The 20,825-nt window shown below is 37.1% G+C and overlaps 2 protein-coding genes across 2 annotated transcripts in view; both read left to right on the forward strand.

Annotated features, from left to right (window-relative positions):
* Positions 1-3,773: 3,773 nt before the first annotated feature.
* LOC139984818 (uncharacterized) lies at positions 3,774-11,766 on the forward strand. Its single transcript, XM_071998907.1, has 2 exons — positions 3,774-4,069; positions 7,011-11,766. Exon 2 carries the CDS (start codon positions 7,030-7,032, stop codon positions 9,187-9,189), a length of 2,160 nt encoding a protein of 719 aa, XP_071855008.1. The 5' UTR covers positions 3,774-4,069; positions 7,011-7,029; the 3' UTR covers positions 9,190-11,766.
* Positions 11,767-11,963: 197 nt separating this feature from the next.
* Positions 11,964-20,825, forward strand: part of LOC139984813 (uncharacterized) — a 143,084-nt gene continuing 134,222 nt past the window's right edge. The window contains exons 1-2 of the mRNA XM_071998893.1: positions 11,964-12,627; positions 13,699-14,539. The gene's annotated coding sequence lies outside the window, so the exon portion shown is untranslated. The remainder of the gene's footprint in view (positions 12,628-13,698; positions 14,540-20,825) is intronic.

Below are 20,825 nucleotides of genomic sequence, written 5' to 3' on the forward strand. Positions count from 1 at the left end.
TGCACATGAGACTTGTGTTAAAAACAATGGGATCACTTAAAACTAAAAGAAATATGTTAATGATATCAGTGGGTAACTTACAGATCTCACTAGAGCTGTTACGTCAAACAAGAAATCCACTGAACTTATTGAAAAATAAAATGCTTAAAAGTCCTAAAGAAATAATAACACAATCGCGGCGCGGGTCAACCAGATACAAAGTCGTGAACTATAATTGCTTCTTTGGGTTACATCCGGGCAGGTTCACTCTGTTGAGGGACGTCTCTGGAGTAGGTGAGCTCAATGGACGGCTCTAGACCAGCTTGCTCTTCACTCCCTGGTATCCGGGGTCCATTGACCTATCAGCTGTCAATTACGTTATAAAATAATTTACAAAATAATTACCAGACACATAACTTAACCTCGTATCTAAACTTATAAATTGGTCTCATCAGTGTCATTAAACAAATTTGAAGATACACATCCATCACCAGGAATATTCCTACCAAAACAAAATAGATATTAAGCTGTATTTTTCCACTACAGTTCTCAAAAGTGATAGAGGCTTGGAGCCAGCACATGTGCTCCTAGAAAACAGGGACCACACAAAACAATTACTTTGTTTAAAAAAGACAGGGTCACACAGGGCCACCTTGAAACTTTAGGGAACTCCTCAGTCTACGAAAGTAAGTTATTCATTGTCAGGTGAATAAATAAAAAAATGGTAAGGAAAAGATCAAATGAATAAACAAATTGTAAAATGAAAGAAAATGATAAACATAAACAACAACAAAACATTAACCAGGTTATGCTTTGGTTACAAAAACAATCCTTTCTGAGTTATATGACTTCCTCGTCACTGACAACATGACCAACACCCAAATCCAATTGCTTATAGGAAGAAGTAGTCTTCCTCTATGATGTGTAAACAGAATGTCTTGGGCAATAGCATTTTCATCCTTTCATCACATCTCTGTTCAGCAGCTTCTTTGAGCTGTTTTTCAGCATCCTGTGTCAGACACTGAGACAGCTGTTTTGTCTGCCCGCTACCACATCTTCAGGCTTTCAGAAACTTGAGCCCTGATTTTCCACAAGTTTTTGTTGTGCCAGTGAAATATCTGGAGAGGAAGCACCGCAAATATCCTTTTCTTTGGCGCCGATGGGCCTGCACTTTCATCTGCAACAAATCGAAACCAAATTTGTTTGGTTGATACAGTATTTTAAATTTTCCTGTCGATCACACTATGGTTCACATTAATTGTCTACACTTGAACTCAACTGACTAATAAGCCATCTGATTTATTTCAGTGTAGGCCTGGAGCCATGTGCTTGGTATGGCACAGTTACAAACACACACACTACAAAGGTTTGAGGACACATGCAATCCTACTTGACATGATTTTCCATCATAAAAGAAGGCCTCACCATACATGCATCAACATAAAATAAAATAAAACAAGCAAGATGCTTTGATATAAAATATTTTATTCCAAATTTTTAAAGAGTTGTAATAAGACTAGGTGCTACTAAATCGAGTGCCATGCTGACGCTAAATAGCTGGAAATATACAAAAGGTAACTCGCTTTGCTAGGTGTACAAAATACAAGAAGGGATCTGAGACTAGGCAATACTGTAGCATTGCATATGGCCTATATACTTAGAGGCCTATATATAAGCTACATTACACGCTACATTTGTTTGTGTATTCGCCAGTACTATCAGCAGCCATAGAGACATGCTTTGGGCTAAGTTAGGCCATATTTTGAAAAAAAATTACTCCAAGACTTGAGGCTAGACCATAGGCCTAAGCTTTTATGCCGACATTGCACATTGATAGGCCTAACGTCAGTCTGCCCATCGATCCTACACTGGTGTTGATTTCATTTCTTTGTTTTATGACAAATAAAACATGAAATAAATGGTATCATAACATAACAGATACCAGTATAAAGTAGCTATCGATCTATCTTTCATGGGTGCTACGTAAATTACTTCTAGTCTTAGGCAAACTAGTAGTAGTATGGTATTGAAGAGCCTTGTCCTAAATTGTCATAGTTGGCATTCCTTTCACTTGAGAAAGTTATGTATACTTTCTTGTCATATATAGTGATGCTCTAAAATGAGTATTAGTAACATGCCTAGAATTACCTTCATCGTTTGTGTATTGAATCATGGAAGCAACTTCTAGGCATATAGTCGATCTGTTGGTGAATCTTGATTACAGGAATCATGGGCGACGATCGGGGGGGGGGGGACATATCCCCAAATATTTTATGTGGGGGATTTAGTATCTAATATCCCCCCAATATTTGGTGGCATATTTTTTTTTTGTGGCTATAAATAGAAAATAATGCCTGAGATTATTTATCCAAAACGTATTTGGCGGTGGCTAAAACTTCATCCAACACATGCTGCACAAGGTAAATGACTCTTCGTGGTCGTTTCTGTGACCTGTGACCGTATAGCATGTAGTCACTCATGATTAATATCATAATGTCTGTACATTTCTTGTGTATGAGTGTAGGTGCCTAGCCAAGGGGGGGGGGGGGGCGAAGGGGGAAACGCCTTCCCTCGAGCATATTTTTGTATTTTTTATGATATCGAAGTTTTATAGTAGCTGTTATAAGAGGTTTTCATATTTGTACACCAATAAATTAACTGTGTCTGAATTTTCGAAAATTCCCTGACCAACATTCTTCATCATACTTCCCTCTACTCGTGCAATTTTGACAAGTCTGTTAATTTAAGGTTGAAGGTTTTTTCTATATTAATTGTCCATGGATGAAATTTTGTGCAACATTATGGGTATGTTTTGAAGTGAATTATTTTTCAAATTCTGACAAATAATGGGCTTAAAACCTTGAAAAGTGGGGCTGGCGGGTATTGTGGGCCGTCACGTAGAATTACCTACAAAAGCAATGGTCCATAGGAGATGCGATGAGGTCGAACATGATGTGTGACTGGTGAAAATATTGAAAAAGGTTATGAATGAAATAAAAAATATTGGGGAAAACTTGGATCTCAGACAAAATTGTTCATCTGGTTGGTCATTTTCAAGCCCGAGAAGTGTCATTTCCGGTCATCTGGGGGGGGGGGGGCTATCAAAACCAGAAATTTTCTTGTACGTTGGTGGTGTTCCACTTTGATTGTTATATATGTATATATACATACATCCCAAAAGTTCACCTCCAAGTATCATAACCAAATTCACCAGATTGATTTATTTTCTCTTGGAAATTTGCCACTCTCAATACTGCTTTTACAAATACATTTGACGTCGGCTTGCCAACTGTTGGCTGCAAATTTCGTTAGACTTTCAGCCATCGTTCTATTGTTATGCAGAACGTTATGCAGACGAATTGTAAAAACGTACCAACGTAACATAAACCAGGGAGCTGTTCCCTGCATATACACAGTATTTGCATGTACATAACGCCGAGCCAAGCAGTTTCTGTATCAGCTGACATATCACATGACACACAATAAGGATTTTGATTAGCTCTTTCTAACAAAATCAAAGCGGACTAAATTAGTCCGTCTTAAACTGCTGTTAACTCCTAAAAAAAAAACACTTCCCTAACCATCCAACATCGAGAATTGTAATTAGCATATGAAAACACAACATAATATAAAACGCTGCGTCGGAAAAGTCCTAACAACGCAAAGCGGACTAAATAATTCCGTCTTAAATTTCTGTTCACACTTCAGATAACACTTCCCGAACCATCCAACATCGAGAATTGTAATTAACATATGAAAACACATTAGATTATGTGGTCAAACCGTAGTACTAAATATGTGCAACGACAGTGAACGATATCGAGCTTACCCCGATGGATTATTGCCGCCATTTTCAGGAATTCCCCTCTATGTTGCAACTTCGTCAAAATACGTCAATACAAGCTGTATTGAAATGTACTATACTTGCATATAGACAGAGTACAGTTCTTAGTTTAGCCGCATGTAAATTGATACCGGTAATTCGTACAAGAAAAATTATTGTAAACTGTGTTTTGTTGCAGTTGTTATCTTTTTTGAAGTACACTATTATTGATATCAACCTTTGTGTGAGATCTTGACGATAGAATAGGTAAGTGAACATTCACTCCAATATATTTGTCAATGTCTGCCGTTTGTCATTTGCCATGGAACAGAAATCGTTCGATATATGCAATTGCTAGCAAGTAGATCCTCATTGGGAATCTGTACATTGTGTTCCATTGTAACGGACGTATTCCATAATGTAGCGCGGAATTGGCTAGACTGGAGTTTCTGTTTGTACTGCCAGCAGCTGTCATACTAATAACATTTCAATCATGATGGTACAGAACAGTTTTCCGCAATTTGATGAATTGAAAATCATTGATTTCTTATAGTTTTCAACAGAATGAATCTGGTATAACTACTGAAATTTGAAACTTCAGCATAAGTACAAATCTGAATTTAAGAACCTTTCTTGAGTTGATCATAAGCGGGCATAGTTTCATTTCAAAGCATAATTGGAACAAAAATTGAAGTGTTCTAGGCTAATTCAACATCACACAGGCGCGGCGGGACGGGAAAATTATTGGAGGTGGGGGGGGGGGGTTAATGTGTGGAGACTATCTAAGCGGAGCGCCACCATCGGTTGGCGCGAAGCGTACAAAAAATATTTGGATTTTTCAAACCCACAGATGGCCGGAAACAGCACTTTCCGAGTGTTTCATGCTGCGAATACCTAGCCCTAAAATATGGGTCTCAAGCCTGCAATTTCTCAGATTGCACGTAAAAATCTGTAAAAACATTGTAATTTGTATATTCGGTGGTTTTTCAAGAGAGTAGCTATTATACTCGTAGTGTACTCGCAAAGACGTTTTTCAGTGTAGTAAATTACTACTTGCAATTAAATGCAATAATTAAATAAATATTATAAGAAAAAAACAGAAAGCATTTCTTAATGTCAACAAATGGGTAATTCCAAAACCATGTGCAGTTGCCAACAAATTTCTATGAACCAAGCACCACAGTACAGGTGAAATGCTAATATTGTGTTATTGTTCGTTTAATAATTGATTGCGTTTAAACATAGATCCATGTTCCACACCTTGCGTGTACTTGTAGTGTAAAGTGAGTAGTGCCTAATACGAAGTTGTGTTGCGCTTACCGGTACTCACACTCACTGCTTCCACTTTTCACGGGGCGTGAAGACGCGGTTGGGGTGACAATGTGGTGTATAGCCAGGGGACGGGCCGAGGGTCCCCCAGCATTTACTAAAATTATTACACCTATATAGTATACGTGTGCATCGGACAGATCGACAAGTATATGGGCAGATGCCCGTTTCGGAGCCTTGGTAAATATTGGGGGGGGGGGGGGGCTTATCATGCATTTGCCCCCTCAACTTTTTCATTGGGCCCCCCCAAGCCCCCCCCCCCCGGTTCCGCCGCCACTGACATCACATCTATCTGGTTAAGGACATATTGAGGGTTGAATATAATCAAATGTCTTACGAGGGAAAACACAAAAGTCACCAAAATGTTCACGGGAGACAATGAAACGAGACTGCAGTGCAATGTATATGTGATAACAAAATCGAAGCAAACAAGATAATGTTGTAAAGATGGAAGAAGGTGAAAAGTACAACTATACAAGTATATCTAAACATGACTCAAACAAATCATTTTACGTATATTGGTTTATTTTGCTGGGGAAGACACCCCAGCAGCCCTACATATGAGAGTCTGTTTTAATGACCCAAGTACCACATCCCTTCCCTTTATCCTTCATTCGCGCTTGGTCCCTCCACATAGGTGCAGCAAGGGGTGGGGGGGGGGTTGCAGTTAGCATGACTATATAAAAACGAACGGTAGGCTAAAGACTCTGGCAACCAGAAACGGCTCTCTTTCCTGATAGTCAGAAATGGCAATATATTGTGTAGTATAGTTGTAACTGCACAACGAAGATATTGTCATGCCAAATGATGGTGTTTCATGGATATAAGAAGACCTGCCTCTTAGGCACATTGGCGTGTCTATCAAGAGGTATAACGGTAAGAGGATTTAGACGCAAACTTATGCTATCATTCCGTTATTGTTACTACACTTGTGGATACTACTTTACGTGCGTATGGAGACCCATTTTAACAATAAATACATAATTTCAGAAATCTGAATTTAATTACAGATATCTACAAATAATTAGAGATATCTAATATTCCAAACGTGCGTGTGTTATAACATGTAAACAATTTGGAAAAAAAATCCGAAGTACTGTATGTTTGACCGAAGAGAGGGGAAGAAACATGTGTCCCCATTCTCCAGATGGCTATTGCCCCAGTATATAATAACAATATCGAACATTCGCATAAGCATAGCAATAAGAGTGAGAAGATATACACACTATATATCTTTATTAATTGACCCAAATGGAGATGTTGTGTTTATATTAATGACGACAATCAAGTTCGCGTGATGTGCTGAGCGTTGACTAATAGTGTCATTCAATGAATCAAATTTAACAGGTTCAGAGAAATGTCGTTCTCTGGTTAATATGGCTAGAGAAGAAAACCTTATGATAAGTAGATCACACGCTTGTATAAATATAAGTCGCCTACCAAGTATTAAATATACCTTGGGTATTTTTTTTTTACCTTTTTAGATTTCTTTAAGATCCTCGTTTCGTTCGGTATTTCTGTTGCGGGAGGGGGTGGGATGGGAAGGTAGGCAGGACCACCCAGGGTACTGCTACTGACTCCTGCATTTTTCAGTTTTACGCTCCCACCACAATGTCTCTTTGGCGCGATAATACTATATCTGCAAGTTTAAGTGCATGTTTGATATATTCTGTAACTATTCTTATATCGGACTTTTGGAACTGAGAGCGCTGATATAAGAAGTCTATCCGCTAAAATTTATTCAAATAAATGTCTTTGAACAAAAGTTTACCCTTGACATCACTCACTGCCACCCCGCATCCCATCGCGGTATTATGCATAACTGTATTATGAAATAGCTATAGAATTTCACTAAACATCTACTTTAATTAAATTGCAGAATCTCGTCATCAAGACAAATGGCGTCGTCAACTCCTCTCACTGATCTGGCAGAAAACTTCTTCATGTGTTCTGTTTGCTTGGGTCAATTTGAAGAACCGAAACAGTTACCGTGTCTTCACCGATATTGTAGAAATTGCTTGAAGACAGTCATTCAAGCAAGCTATGATGGAAAGCTTACGTGTCCATTGTGTAAACAGGAATACGTGATACCAGAAAATGGGGTTGACGATTTCAAGACCGACTTCCATATGAATAGTATGCTTGAGTTTATACAATTGCAAAAGTCTTTTGAAAATAAAGATTTAAAGCAATGTATAAGCTGTTTGAAGAATAAAAAAGTTTCAGCTTATTGTTTTAAGTGCAGAGATAACTTGTGTGAACAATGTTACAAGGTTCACCTCAGTAGTAAAATGTTTACAGATCACAAAACCCACATTCTGAGATTGGATAATATAGAAGCAAAGAATATGACACTGGATAAACTAACATCACTAACGGAAGATCCCAGGTGTCATATCCATGACAAAAAAGAAGCGCAATTATGCTGCAGTTCTTGCAGAAATGTACCTGTGTGTTTGGCTTGTACATATAATATGCACAAAGGTCATGACCTGCATGACGTAACTGAAATAGCAGACCGTGAAAGAAAATTACTGAAACAAGAACTTGTTGAACTAAATAAATACAAAGATAAACTATACGAAGTGCCAACGAAAATACAAATTAATCAACAGAAGCTGAATGAAAATGCCATGAAAAGGACAGAAAGACTAAGAAATCAGCACCAGCAACAGACAAACAAGATTAAATATCAATTTTTGGAATGTACTAAGGAACGAAAAGGGGTTTTAGATGACATTGGAAGCAGAAAAAGAGATAACGACCGTCAGATCACTCTTAATTTGGAAAAAGAATTGGTACAAGTGAGAGAGAAATATGATAAAATCAGGAAAACAGCGAATCAAAAATATCACAACGATTCTGAAGAGATTATAAACAAATGTGATGAAATTGAGAGTGCACTTAAAGGAAAACTTCGCAGCCTAGATGCTAACTTAAAGAATTTGACAACAGCAACATACCTGCTTGTAAATCAAAATGAAGATGAACTAAAGAAAATAAGAGAATATTGCGAACAGGTTATTAAACGGTACGAGAACGTTACAGCAACGACCTCATCTATTCTTACTTCTAACGACGATTGGACAGACGCTCAGTGTATCCCTGATATTAGAGCAGCATGTGAACCTCTGTTGGTAGAAATGAAAAAGGAATTCCCAGAGTTAGAAACTTTATCTGATGTCACTAAAGGTAACATTACGATAGCTCAGCATAAAGAGTCAGTGGTTGTTGTTGCAGGAATCAAAGTTAAAGATGGATGCATCACTGATATTACAAGCAAAGGAGATGTCAATATTGCCATAACTCATAATGCAACTGAACGGTTGTCACATATTACTGTGTTCAACAGTAAAGGTGAAATACAACGACAGGATCAGATCGACATTGATTTAGACATACCCATTTGCGGTCTGTTATCTGAGTTCAAAGCTGTAACATGGGATTATTGTTATGAAATCGGTATTTACGATGTAAGTGATGGTGCATATAGCAAGAAGAACATTCGTAACGGCATTACAAGTTGGCCATCTGATCAGTACGTGAGTTGTGTAACTACTGATCCTGTGAAGAATAATATTATTGTCGGTACTGACAGCAGAGATGTGTATGTATTTACTGATCAAATGAATTACAGTCACAGGATTAAACTACCAAATGTAATCTATGCAGCGTATGATATCACTGTACATAGAGGTAGTCTCCTGGTCTGTGACAACTCGCGTGGTAGAGCATATGCAGTCACCAATGAAGAATTACAGAGTAAGCTGATGTATGAATTCACCAAACCAGATCTTGATGAGTTGGACTGGAGTCCTATCAGTGTCTGCACAGACCAGAATGAGTTCATCTACGTGCTATGGTATAAATCAATCTTTGATAAGCGGAGATGTATTCTGGTACAATACAGTCAGGATGGCCGACAGTTAATCACAACAAAAAGAGTAGATGATGACGTTTACCGTTTGTCAACATTTGAAGAGAACGGGATAGAAAAAGTTCTAACAGCAACAACGCGATGGGGAGAATTTTACACTTACGATCTTTTAGTGACGTAAATGTAGGAAATTTTTGAAAGCAACCTGACAAGTTCAGAATGCTCTCAACCCAACTAGAGAAATTTATTAATCGAGAAATATGACTTTAATTTTCTATCGAATTTTTTGATTTATTTTGTATGTTTTATTATTTTTGTTTTCATTTCCTGACAGACAAATAATCCCCATAAAATAACATGAGTATGAGTTACACTTTGTTAATTTATTGTAAGTTTGATCTTCCTGGTGAGATATTTCATCTGGTTAAGGCAGCTCTTTGGTGGAAGTCACTGATATCCGAGAATATTCCATTTGTGGAGGTGAGCCCCTCTTGAATGTAAACGATGACATAGGCTAATATTAAACGAAATATAGCAACTCACCGAGGTATTTATGACAGGAATACACTAAAACAATTAACGAAGAATTAAACAAATAATTATTGAAAAGGAGTATCGTTGTACATGTACCTCTGACTGTAGATGTTAGACTATACCGATACATAGTACTCGATACACACATAATCCAACTCTCAATCACACACACATACGAAGTTAAACTATGTATTGGAAATAAAATTCTACGTAGTTATATCCACCGCTGACTGTACCGGTAAAAAAATCAAATATATATATAAAATACGGTTTATATGTTACTACAGACCCGAGGAGAGGGGAGGTGGTCCGAGATGAGGCCACATTCCCATGATTGGTGTACTATTGATATTTCGCCCGGTGACGTAATTGTTCCCGCTTCCAACCTGTCGCTAGAAATTTTTAGCTACTGCCAACATTGAGGTACCTTCAGAACGTGGTAAATATATTACCATATCAGCTTAAATGCGTTGGTGTTTCTGTAAATGACGTTGTATAGGACATATATGAGTAATATTACCAAAGTTTGCCTTTTATTTAACAGGAAAGTCAAACGCACTGCCTGTGGATCATTTAGAATATAGGATATGTAGATCAAATTTAATGAGTAGAAAGCCTGTCTGTGTGTGTGTGTGTATGTGTTAAATGTCATGTAAGGTTAACAGGGTTCAATGTATGAAAATCTAATAAACAACGCTAAATATGAAAGCTGATATGAGCTTCTCATTTAGTGTGCATGATTCACTTAATTGTGCGTACCAATATTATCTTATTATCTGTGAAATTGTACAGTGGTTTGCGTCGCTGAAACTTAAAGTATATTTGTTTGCAGTGTGACGTTACATGTTCATATATAAAACTAACAAGTAGATCACAAGGTTTTGATTGAATTTGATACGACTCTGGTTTTAATATAGGTAATCCTGTATAATCATGGAGGGTATATATTATACTATGATTATTTACCAAAATATTACCATCATTGTTTAACAGTATTCACTCTATGAAAATCCCATAACAGATTTTATGGAAGATATCAGATCCCACAAACTGATTATGAACTGCCAAAATTAGCAAAAAATATTTGCCAAACTCATTTCTTATGATTATGTCATCTCTCTAATATAAACAATTTGTTTTCATAATAAGTGAAAATAGCACCTATAATAATCTTCAGAAAATTAAGACTACACTTTTCGGAGGTGTCGGAATTTGCCCGCCTTTACTTCATTTCCCTTAAAAGAATCTTGAGGATAAGCAAGACAAATATGGTTAATATTTATTGGCTTTATAAGTACAAGGTTCGCTTTCCTCTCATGACACATTGATGGATATATGGTCCTCTTCATATGTGTTATCAACATTTGAGACCAACGTTGATCACTGCTAGGTTGTAAACTTGGCTGTAACTTCAACTATCGTTTCACGTTACAACAATATATATACAGAAACGAATTAACAACCTTTTTGTCTGTGTTGGAGACACATTGTAATTTCAATCAAGTTTCAGCAAAACGTGTCCTTTCGAAGACAATCTAAGACCAAAGTAAGTTAAACATTTCTTGTCCAGACTTTTCACATCATCGTATAATTTTTGGTTTCGATGATAATCGTAGTCTTCCGTCGTATTTTCGCAATTGTTGCGATACAGTGCCAAATAAAAACATCAGGTTTGGATGTAGTAACGTTGGGGGAAATGACCAGGCGCCGTTTACCAAAATTAACTGTCGCCTAGTTAGATGTTTTAGAGGCAAACCAGACGAGACAACCGTTGGGACCAGGTGGTAAAAATCGCACGGCGTCTGCTTCATATACAGCTTGTAGTGTACCACATTTAGTTGAGAGTAGAGATCAATATGCATGTCGGATACAGAAAGTTTCCATCTCGGTCATCAGCTGCCAATGTGAATATTGTGTGTCATAAATTTCAATGCTTTCTACTGTACTACTTAGATTGAAGTATGTTCATCCTGGCTATACCCTACAGCCTAGTGGGTAACATTCATATAAAATTATTCATGTAGCATCATCGAAACCACTCTGCAGTTTTGCTGTCTGGTTATGTATATCTCTTATTCTTCTTAAACTCGATCAATTATCTATTTCTTTTTAGTCGATCTAATCGGATTTCATACTTGTCACATTTTATTTAGCTTTTCATTCATCATACTATCATACTCTTGATGTACTAAAACAAGCCCACAGTCTTGATATTCGGTTAAGAAAACCTCAAGTTTTGTTCAAATGTAAAAAATTAAACCTTTTGTTTGGTCCTTTTTCACAGAAATGGCATTTATTGTTTCTAAGATTTTAATTCTTTTGACCGTTTTTGTTACTTTTCGAAAGGTATGTGATAATCATTTTCATCATTATTACTTTGAGACTTTAAAAAGAAAGAAAAGAAAGTGCCTGAAGATAGAGCCTGAGCACAAAAAGCAAACGACTTATCTGATCTACTGATCAAATGTATGTAAATCTATAGTTAAAACATCCATAGTCGAATAAAACTTGAATTGTAGGCCTTCGGTCTTCCTTTATTGATAAACATTAAGACTGGGCTTCTCAAAGCATTATATGACTTCCTTTGTTATTTAATATGATAAAAGCTGGTTGAAAACAGATTCCGATCAATTCAATATTTAAGTACCAATATGATGATAAAAATGAAATATTCATGAATTAACACTTTCAGTTGTATATTTGTATATAGGCCTAAACACTTTGATGCAAACGATCGTCTAAGAACAACAAAATGAAGCCACATCACCTAACATTACCATACAGCCAAGAGTAATCCGATGCAACTGTATATATCGTCCCGTTTTCGCCTAGTGGCGAATGTGCACTTTTGGCGAAATTGAGTTAAATATTATTCTTACCTATTTCGAGGGTGAAGAATCGGTTGAGCCGGGTAAGAAGTTCTAAAACTGTCTAGTGTTTTTAGTTATTTCTGACTGTTTTTGACGAATGTCCACCTAAGGCCCACTCGATTTTGCGTAACGACGAGTATTACCCTTTGGAACAAGCCGAACATAACAACCATGTCGGCTAACTGCCATTTGAAAACACCCGGGATTATGGAAAGGTAATATCTTTATTATTTCCACCTCGTCTTTTAATTGATTCATGCAGCATTTCATACACGATAGCATAACTCGTGAAAACAGAATGACCAGTGGGTCAGCAATAATATACCTGAACAGTTGCCTAGTGTTATGATTGCATTACATTCGATACTTGTATCTGTTGCGCGAGTAGCTATAGACGGTAGACTGGAGTAACGCTATTTATCTCTACTGAATCAGTGTAACAGTGTGGGTACATTTAATTAGAGCTGTGTGTAAATGAGGAAACATGCGGTGTAAGTCACTGACGGACATTGATGACAATGGGTGTAACTCGTATAAAAATGATGAATAAATCACTCAAATTTTCATTGCGAAAGCATAGACTACAATACCTAGACCAACGTTAATTAATTTAGGCCATTCGTATTGTTAGCCTAACCATACCTACGGATTAAAGGGAAGGAAACCCAAACCATCATAATGAACTTATATCACCAAGATCCTTGTGATGAACTTATCCCTAAAATATCTAAGTCCATTATCTTGCACGGTACGGGAGTAAATTGGTTTTTAAAAGTCGTGGCAGGGAGCTATTTTTTGACAAAGTGTAATGTCATAGTGCCACTTGGGATGGCAGGGGGGGGGGGGGAGATGTAATTTAATTATTTTGTTTCCTGTCTCCTTTCAATGTGAATGTAAACAGTTCAATAAACAAATACCAGTATTATGACAAATTAAAACATGCAAACACCAGCTCATTTCCACTTAAGACTTCCTTTAGTCTTCAATTTCATATATATAAAAAACATTAAAAATGTAACATCTCCCTGAAGAAGTACGGTTTCTCTTAGCTGTTGGCGAATTTGCTCATCACGAGCATTACTCTAGCCTAGCTTATAGCTACCTTTATCTGGCTTAGTAATACCTAGTTATATAGTTGAAGGTACTAGAATATTTTATACTTGAAGTAGTTACTTTGCTACCAAGGTTCAGGGGTGGGGGGGGGGGGGTGCGTTAAGACCGAAGTACTAGAAAATCTGTATAGCAACCTTTAGATTTGACAGAACCTTGGATGTTTTCTTTCACAGGCTTAGAAGTTCAGGATCACAGGGAAGTTATACCAGACCTTTTGGAAAAATAAACGAAGTCAGAATATGGACATACAAACCAAATGAAAATCACCAAACAGGCTGATACACCTTCAGCCCTGGTTTCCATACATTGGGACTGTTAACCCATCAGGTTGCTCGATTGGAAAGGAGAAGGCACTTGCGGTTCCAGAACGGAAGTATCAAGCCACTCGAAGAATCCATGTATTGCAGATATCAAACGTTTGATTAATCCATGATATTGTGTCTCATTAAGATTGTAAGGAAGAATTATAACAAAGGGTCTTTTTTTACTTTTCTAGTGCGTTAAATACTGTCTTGCCAAATCAATTAATGAAGGATCTTTTACGATTTATCAAAGAAATATGGCTTATTCATTGGCTGACACAATGTCTTCAAGGATGGTCCAGACAAGTTAGGTTGGATAAAGTGTTATCGGAAGTATCGGAAATAATGGTTGGTGTGCCTTAGGGAGGGGGTCCATTATCAACTATATTATGTACTATATAAACTTATGAAGTTAGGTCAAATTCACACATTTCTGCTACAAAATATGCAGATGATACTGCTGTATCATGCACACTTCCTAAGAGCTCTGTTGAAACTGACCAATGAAAATATCGGTGTTCTGTAAATGACATAGTTCCAACATGTGACTGCATGGCTTTATTGTGTAACCCCAAAAAATAAAGGAGTTTGTTTTTGAAAATAAAACATGAAGGTCTCATTCTATCAAGATCGCAACGTATTATTATCATTGCGGGATCGGAGATGGCTAGAACCTCTACAACTGAGTACTGGGAGGATACAGCGACAACAGGTATTTAAAAGAGTATATTATATAGTATCTAGTGCGGCTTATACGTTGTGTCTTTCTTTAACCAAAATGCTAAAGGAAATGTTTTCAATACTATTATACAACCTGGCACATGTGATCTATACAGTGCCTGTCTGGTACCATTTTATATTGCAAGAAAGCAAAGAAAGAAGAATGGCGTTTCTTAAATACATATCAGCTATATTTAATTTAGATTGCAAAATACTTTTAGAAAAAGTAAATGCTGCTGCAAGAACTGAGTGGCTAATAAGAATGGCTAATAGGATTTATAGTGATCAGAATCACCCTTTGTATACTGTGCTAACAAGTCTCCTGCACAAATCGAGCAGATATCTACGAAATCTCCACAAAATACCGAACGTAAGTTAACAGAAACTCATTTATTTACCGTGCTGCTTTATACATTCCATCCGAGCACTTAGAATGTTTGTTGTAGTCTGTTTGTTATATCGTTTTATGTATTTACTTTGGTATGTGTAGATGTATTTTATATGATATCCTATCATCTTAACATTTTTCCCTTTTTATATTAGTTATTCTTGGACTGTTTGTTGTTTGTTGATATCCTATGATCTTCAAAAAAAATCACCTTTCATATTAGTTATTCTTCTTGTTGAGGTAATATATGACTCCTCTCTATAAATTTTATATCTATACCGTACTGGAAGGAAATAAAAAGAGAAGGAACAGTTGAGGTAATATATGACTCCTCTCTATAAATTTTATATGTATACTGGAAGGAAATAAAAAGAGAAGAGAACACGTTTTTATATGATATCCTATCATCTTAACATTTTCCCCCTTTTATATTAGTTATTCTTGGACTGTTTGTTGTTAGCCTGTTTGTTATATCGTTTTATGTATTAACGTTTGTATGTGTACTGGAATTTGATATGATATCCTATGATCTTAAAAAAAAATCACCTTTCATATTAGTTATTCTTCTTGTTGCGGTAATATATGACTCCTCTCTATAAATTTTATATGTATACTGGAAGGAAATAAAACGAGGGAACAACATACTATAGTACAACTTGGAAACACTTAAACAATGGCACAGTTGTTTCCTTCTTTAAATCTGAGGATTCACACGAGGTTGGGTTGGATATTATGAATGTGTCTGTGATCGTTAGAAAATTTTGATATGTATACTGGAAGGAAATAAAACGAGGGAACAACATACTATAGTACAACTTGGAAACACTTGAACAATGGCACAGTTGTTTTCTTCTTTAAATCTGAGGATTCACACGAGGTTGGGTTGGACATTATGAATGTGCCTGTGATCGTAAGAAAATTTTTATATGTATACTGTAAGGAAATAAAAAGAAGGAACAACATACTATAGTACAACTTGGAAACACTTGAACAATGGCACAGTTGTTTCCTTCTTTAAATCTGAGGATTCACACGAGGTTGGGTTGGATATTATGAATGTGCCGGTGATTGTAAGAATATTTTTATATGTATACTTGAAGGAAATAAAAAGAAGGAACAACATACTATAGTACAACTTGAAAACAATTGAACAATGGCACAGTTATTTCCTTCTTTAAATCTGAGGATTCACACGAGGTTGGGTTGGATATTATGAATGTACCTGAGAGTTTAAGAACAATTTCACATTCCGTTTAAGGGGATAGTATAGTGGAAAAGCTTCAAAAACTTTTGAAGGATACTTAGAAACTATTTTCAGAGACATTTCACGTAATACACTCACTTGAAAATGAAGAATTGCCCACAATTTCCGTAGTCGGTGTGCTTCATAAGAGTTTCGACTTAACAGATTACGCCGCCCACTGGAACTATTATTTTTGCAACTGCATGTGTTCACATTTCATAATATCACTTGTCTATTTCATACATTTTAGAAAATGGTGGGGGTTCTTTTAACATAAATAAGACCAATATATCACCCTTTCAGCAACCGGCTCTCCTTGCCCTCCCTACCTCAACATCCCTCTATCCGACACCATCCATGTCACCCAAGAAAAACATACTAAAACACTTACATCAGCCCATAACCCATACAAATTCCTTGTCTATTTTATATATTGCAACAAAACGTGGTCGTTCTTTTAAAAATTAATAAGACCAATATGCCACCCCTTTCAGCAGCCGGCTCTCCTTGCCCTCTATACCACCTCCCTTCATCATATCCGACTCCATCCATGTCACTCAAGAAAAACATACTAAAACACGTAAGTTGATACCTGCGTATGACCCAAGAAAATTCCTTGTCTATTTTATTCATTATAGTAAACCGTGGACGTTCTTTTTAAAATCAATAAGACCAATATACCACCCCTTCGATTATTTTCTTCTTACGTAAGGTGATTCCACCTACTCCCCTCCTCTCCTCATGTGACAGTGAACATTCACGGTGTACCCTATGGCTACTACACAACGGTGACGAATACTAGTCTGTGACAGGACGAAACTTCAACATTTACTTCTAGCATAGTGACGAATGTGTGACGAACGTCTAAAGTTAACTGAAAATGACATGATATAACGACGAATATGTTTACACTAAAATTAATAATAATAATAATAATAATAAATGAACTTATAAAGCGCTGTACTTTTGCTTGAAAAAATGAGTCTTCAAACAAGACTTGAACTGACTGAGAGTGGGAGAACTCCGCACAGATAAGGGCAGACCATTCCAGAGCTTGGGCCCGGCTGATGGAAAGGCACGGTCGCCATAGGTTTTCAGTTTAGTTCTGGGAACATCGAGAGTGAGTGTATTGCTAGAACGCAACTGGACTCTATGTTTTATCAACTAGGGAAACATCAGCTAACACACGAGGTTCTGGTGACATTCATGGCAGAGGCGGCTGCCGTTGTCAACTCAGGACCTATTAGATCTATCTCATCTTATGCTGACGATCCTGCCCCTCTTACACAAAGTATGTTACTTACTCAGAAGACAACCTCACTACAACCGATTGACGATGAGTTTACCCTCAAAAACCTCTACGGGCGCAAGAGATGGAGACGAGCCCAATACCTTGCAGACCAGTTCTGGGATCGTTGAAGGAAAGAATACCTCCAAAGCCTCCAACCACGTCAGAAATGGGTGCAACCTCAACATGATGTATCTCCAGGCGATGTAGTACTACTTAAGGAGAAGGACGAATACCGTGGTTCGTGGCCGCTTGCCAAAATTGTCAGGACTCACAAGAGTGAAGATGGAAAAGTGCTAAAGGCGGATGTCCTGGTGTGCACAGGAGGTACCAAACGAAATTTCTTGAGACCACTTTCTGCACTGATACCGGTCGAGAAAGCAGTTTCTCCCATTTAGAGATGGACTCCTCTTGTTACTTGTATTCGTTCCATCATCTTTCAGTGTTTTTTTTTTATGATTAGTTGATAAGACTTACATGGATTTGAACTTATCCAATCATATGTATATTTTAATATAACAAGGCTTTCGCATTTTGGCGAGGCGTGTGTCGGGTGTCTGCCCAGGCCTTACATCGTACTCAGTACGCACTTATTTTGTAACATTCGGCGCTCGTTAAATTCCACCGAGATTGTGAAACACGACCCGCATAGAGACGATATACAGACGAAAACAACAATCTCACGAAACTCAGGTCTTTCCCGACTTGAAGGTTAAATTATAGTTTGAAACTTACTCTTTACACTGATCGGAATATTTGAGTGTCCGATGTCAACCTCACGTGCAAAGAATCACAGTCTTGTAAGTGATGTTGACGATATTTTGAGATAGATTTGCGTTTAGCTCAATCGCTTCCAGTGTTCAGTCTTACTACACATTTATATGCCGTTGTTTTGTTCCGTGTTTATATTTAATCGAATTTTACGATTACTTCAACATCCTTGTTTCGTTCGGTATTTCTGTTGAGGGGGGGGGGGGGGTAGAAGGGTTGGCAGGATCGCCCAGGGTACTGCCACTGACTCCGACATTTTTTACCTTTACACTCCCACCACAATTCCTCTTTGTCTGACTGCAAGTTTAAATGCATGTTTGATGTGTTCTGTAACTATTCTTATATCGGACTTTTGGAACTGAGAGCGCTGATATAAGCAAAGAAAAATATAGAATTTTCAAAGAATTATAGAAGTTTATCCACTTAAACCTATTCAAATAGAAATTTTTGAACAAAAGTTTTACCCATGACATCACTCACTTCCACCCCGCCTCCCATCCCGGTATTTGCATTACTGCATAATGATATAGCTAGAGAATTTAACTAAACATCTAGTTTAATTAATGTTAGTTAGTCTTCCTAATGCTCGCGACGACTCCAGCAGTATTTATAAATTTCTATATAATTCTGTAAATTGCAGAATCTCGTCATCAAGACCAATTGCTTCGTCAACTCCTCTCACGGATCGGGCAGAGAACTTCTTCCTGTGTTCTGTTTGCTTGGATCAATTAAAAGAACCGAAACAGTTACCATGTCTTCACCGATATTGTAGAAATTGCTTGAAGACAGTCATTCAAGCATGCTATGATGGAAAGCTTAATTGTCCATTGTGTATGCATGAATACGTGACACCAGAAAATGGGGTTGACGATTTCAAGACCGACTTCCATATGAATAGTATGCTCGAGTTTATACAATTGCAAAAGTCTTTTGAAAATAAAGATTTGAAGCAATGTATAAGCTGTTTGAAGAATACAGAAGTTTCAGCTTATTGTTTTAAGTGCAGAGATAACTTGTGTGAGCAATGTAACGAGGTTCACGCCATCAGTAAAATGTTTACAAATCACAAAACCCACATTCTGAGTCTGGATAATATAGAAACAAATAATATGACACTGGATAAATTAACATCACTAACGGAAAATCCCAGGTGTCATATCCATGACAAAAAAGAAGCGCAATTATGCTGCAGTTCTTGCAGAAATGTACCTGTGTGCTTGGCTTTTACATATAATAAGCACAAAGGTCATGACCTGCATGACATAACTGAAATAGCAGACCGTGAAAGAAAACTACTGAAACAAGAACTTGTTGAACTAACCAAATACAAGGGTAAACTATACGAATTGCCAACGAAAATACAAATTTCTCAACAGGAGCTGAATAAAAATGCCATGAAAAGGACAGAAAGACTAAAAAATCAGCACCAGCAACAGACACACAAGATTAAAGATCAATTTGCGGAATGTACTAAGGAACGAAAAGGGGTTTTAGAGGACATCGAAAGCAGAAGAAGCGAAAACGACCGTCGGATAACTCTTAATTTGGAAGAGGAGTTGAGCCAAGTGAGAAAGAAATATGATAAACTCAGGAAAACAACGAATCAAAAATATGACAAAGAATTTGAAGAGTTTATAAACAAATGTGATAAGGTTAAGAGCGAGCTCTTAACCAAACTTCGCAGCCTAGATGTTAACTTGAGGAATTTGACAACAGCAAAAGACCTGCTTGTAGGGCAAAATAAAGTTGAAGTAAAGCAATTAAGAGAATGTTGCGAACAAATTATTAAAAGATACGAGAACCTCACAGCAACGTCTTCATCTATTCTTGCTTCTAAAGACGATTGGACAAACGCTCAGTGTATTCCTGGTATTAGAGTAGCATGTGAACACCTTATAAAATAAATGAAAAAAAAATTCCCAGAGGTAGAATCTTTATTTGATTTCGATATCAGTGATGTAACGAAGGTTATTAGGGATAACGTCAAGATTGCCCAGCATAAAAAGTCAGTGGTTGATGTTTCAGGAATCAAAGTTAAAGGTAAATATGCCACTGATATTTTAAGCAGAGGAGATGTCAAGATTTTCATAATGCACAAGGTATCTGGAGGGTATTTACACATCACTGTGTTCAACAGAAATGGTGAATTACAACGACAGGATCAGATCAAGAGTGATAAGGACGTGGTCATCTGCGGATTGTTGTCTGAGTTCAAAGTTATCATTGAAGTTCTTTGTACTTATGAAATCGGTATTTACGATGTACGTGATGGTACATTTACCAAGAAGAACATTCGTGACGTCATTACTAGGTGGCCATCTGATCAGTACGTGAGTTATGTAACTACAGATCCTGTAAAGAATCACATTATTGTTGGTACTGACAGAAGATATGTGTATGTATATACTGATCAAATGAATTACAGCCACATGATTACACTACCAGATGTTATCGATGAAAGGTATGATATAACTGTTCATAGAGGTAGTCTCCTGGTATGTGGCATCTATACTGAGAAAGCAGCATATGCAGTCAGCATGGAGGAATCACATAGTAAACTGATGTATGAATTCACCAAACCAGATCTT

This window comes from Apostichopus japonicus, chromosome 17 (genome assembly GCF_037975245.1).
Source record: "Apostichopus japonicus isolate 1M-3 chromosome 17, ASM3797524v1, whole genome shotgun sequence".
Classification (NCBI taxonomy): domain Eukaryota; kingdom Metazoa; phylum Echinodermata; class Holothuroidea; order Aspidochirotida; family Stichopodidae; genus Apostichopus; species Apostichopus japonicus.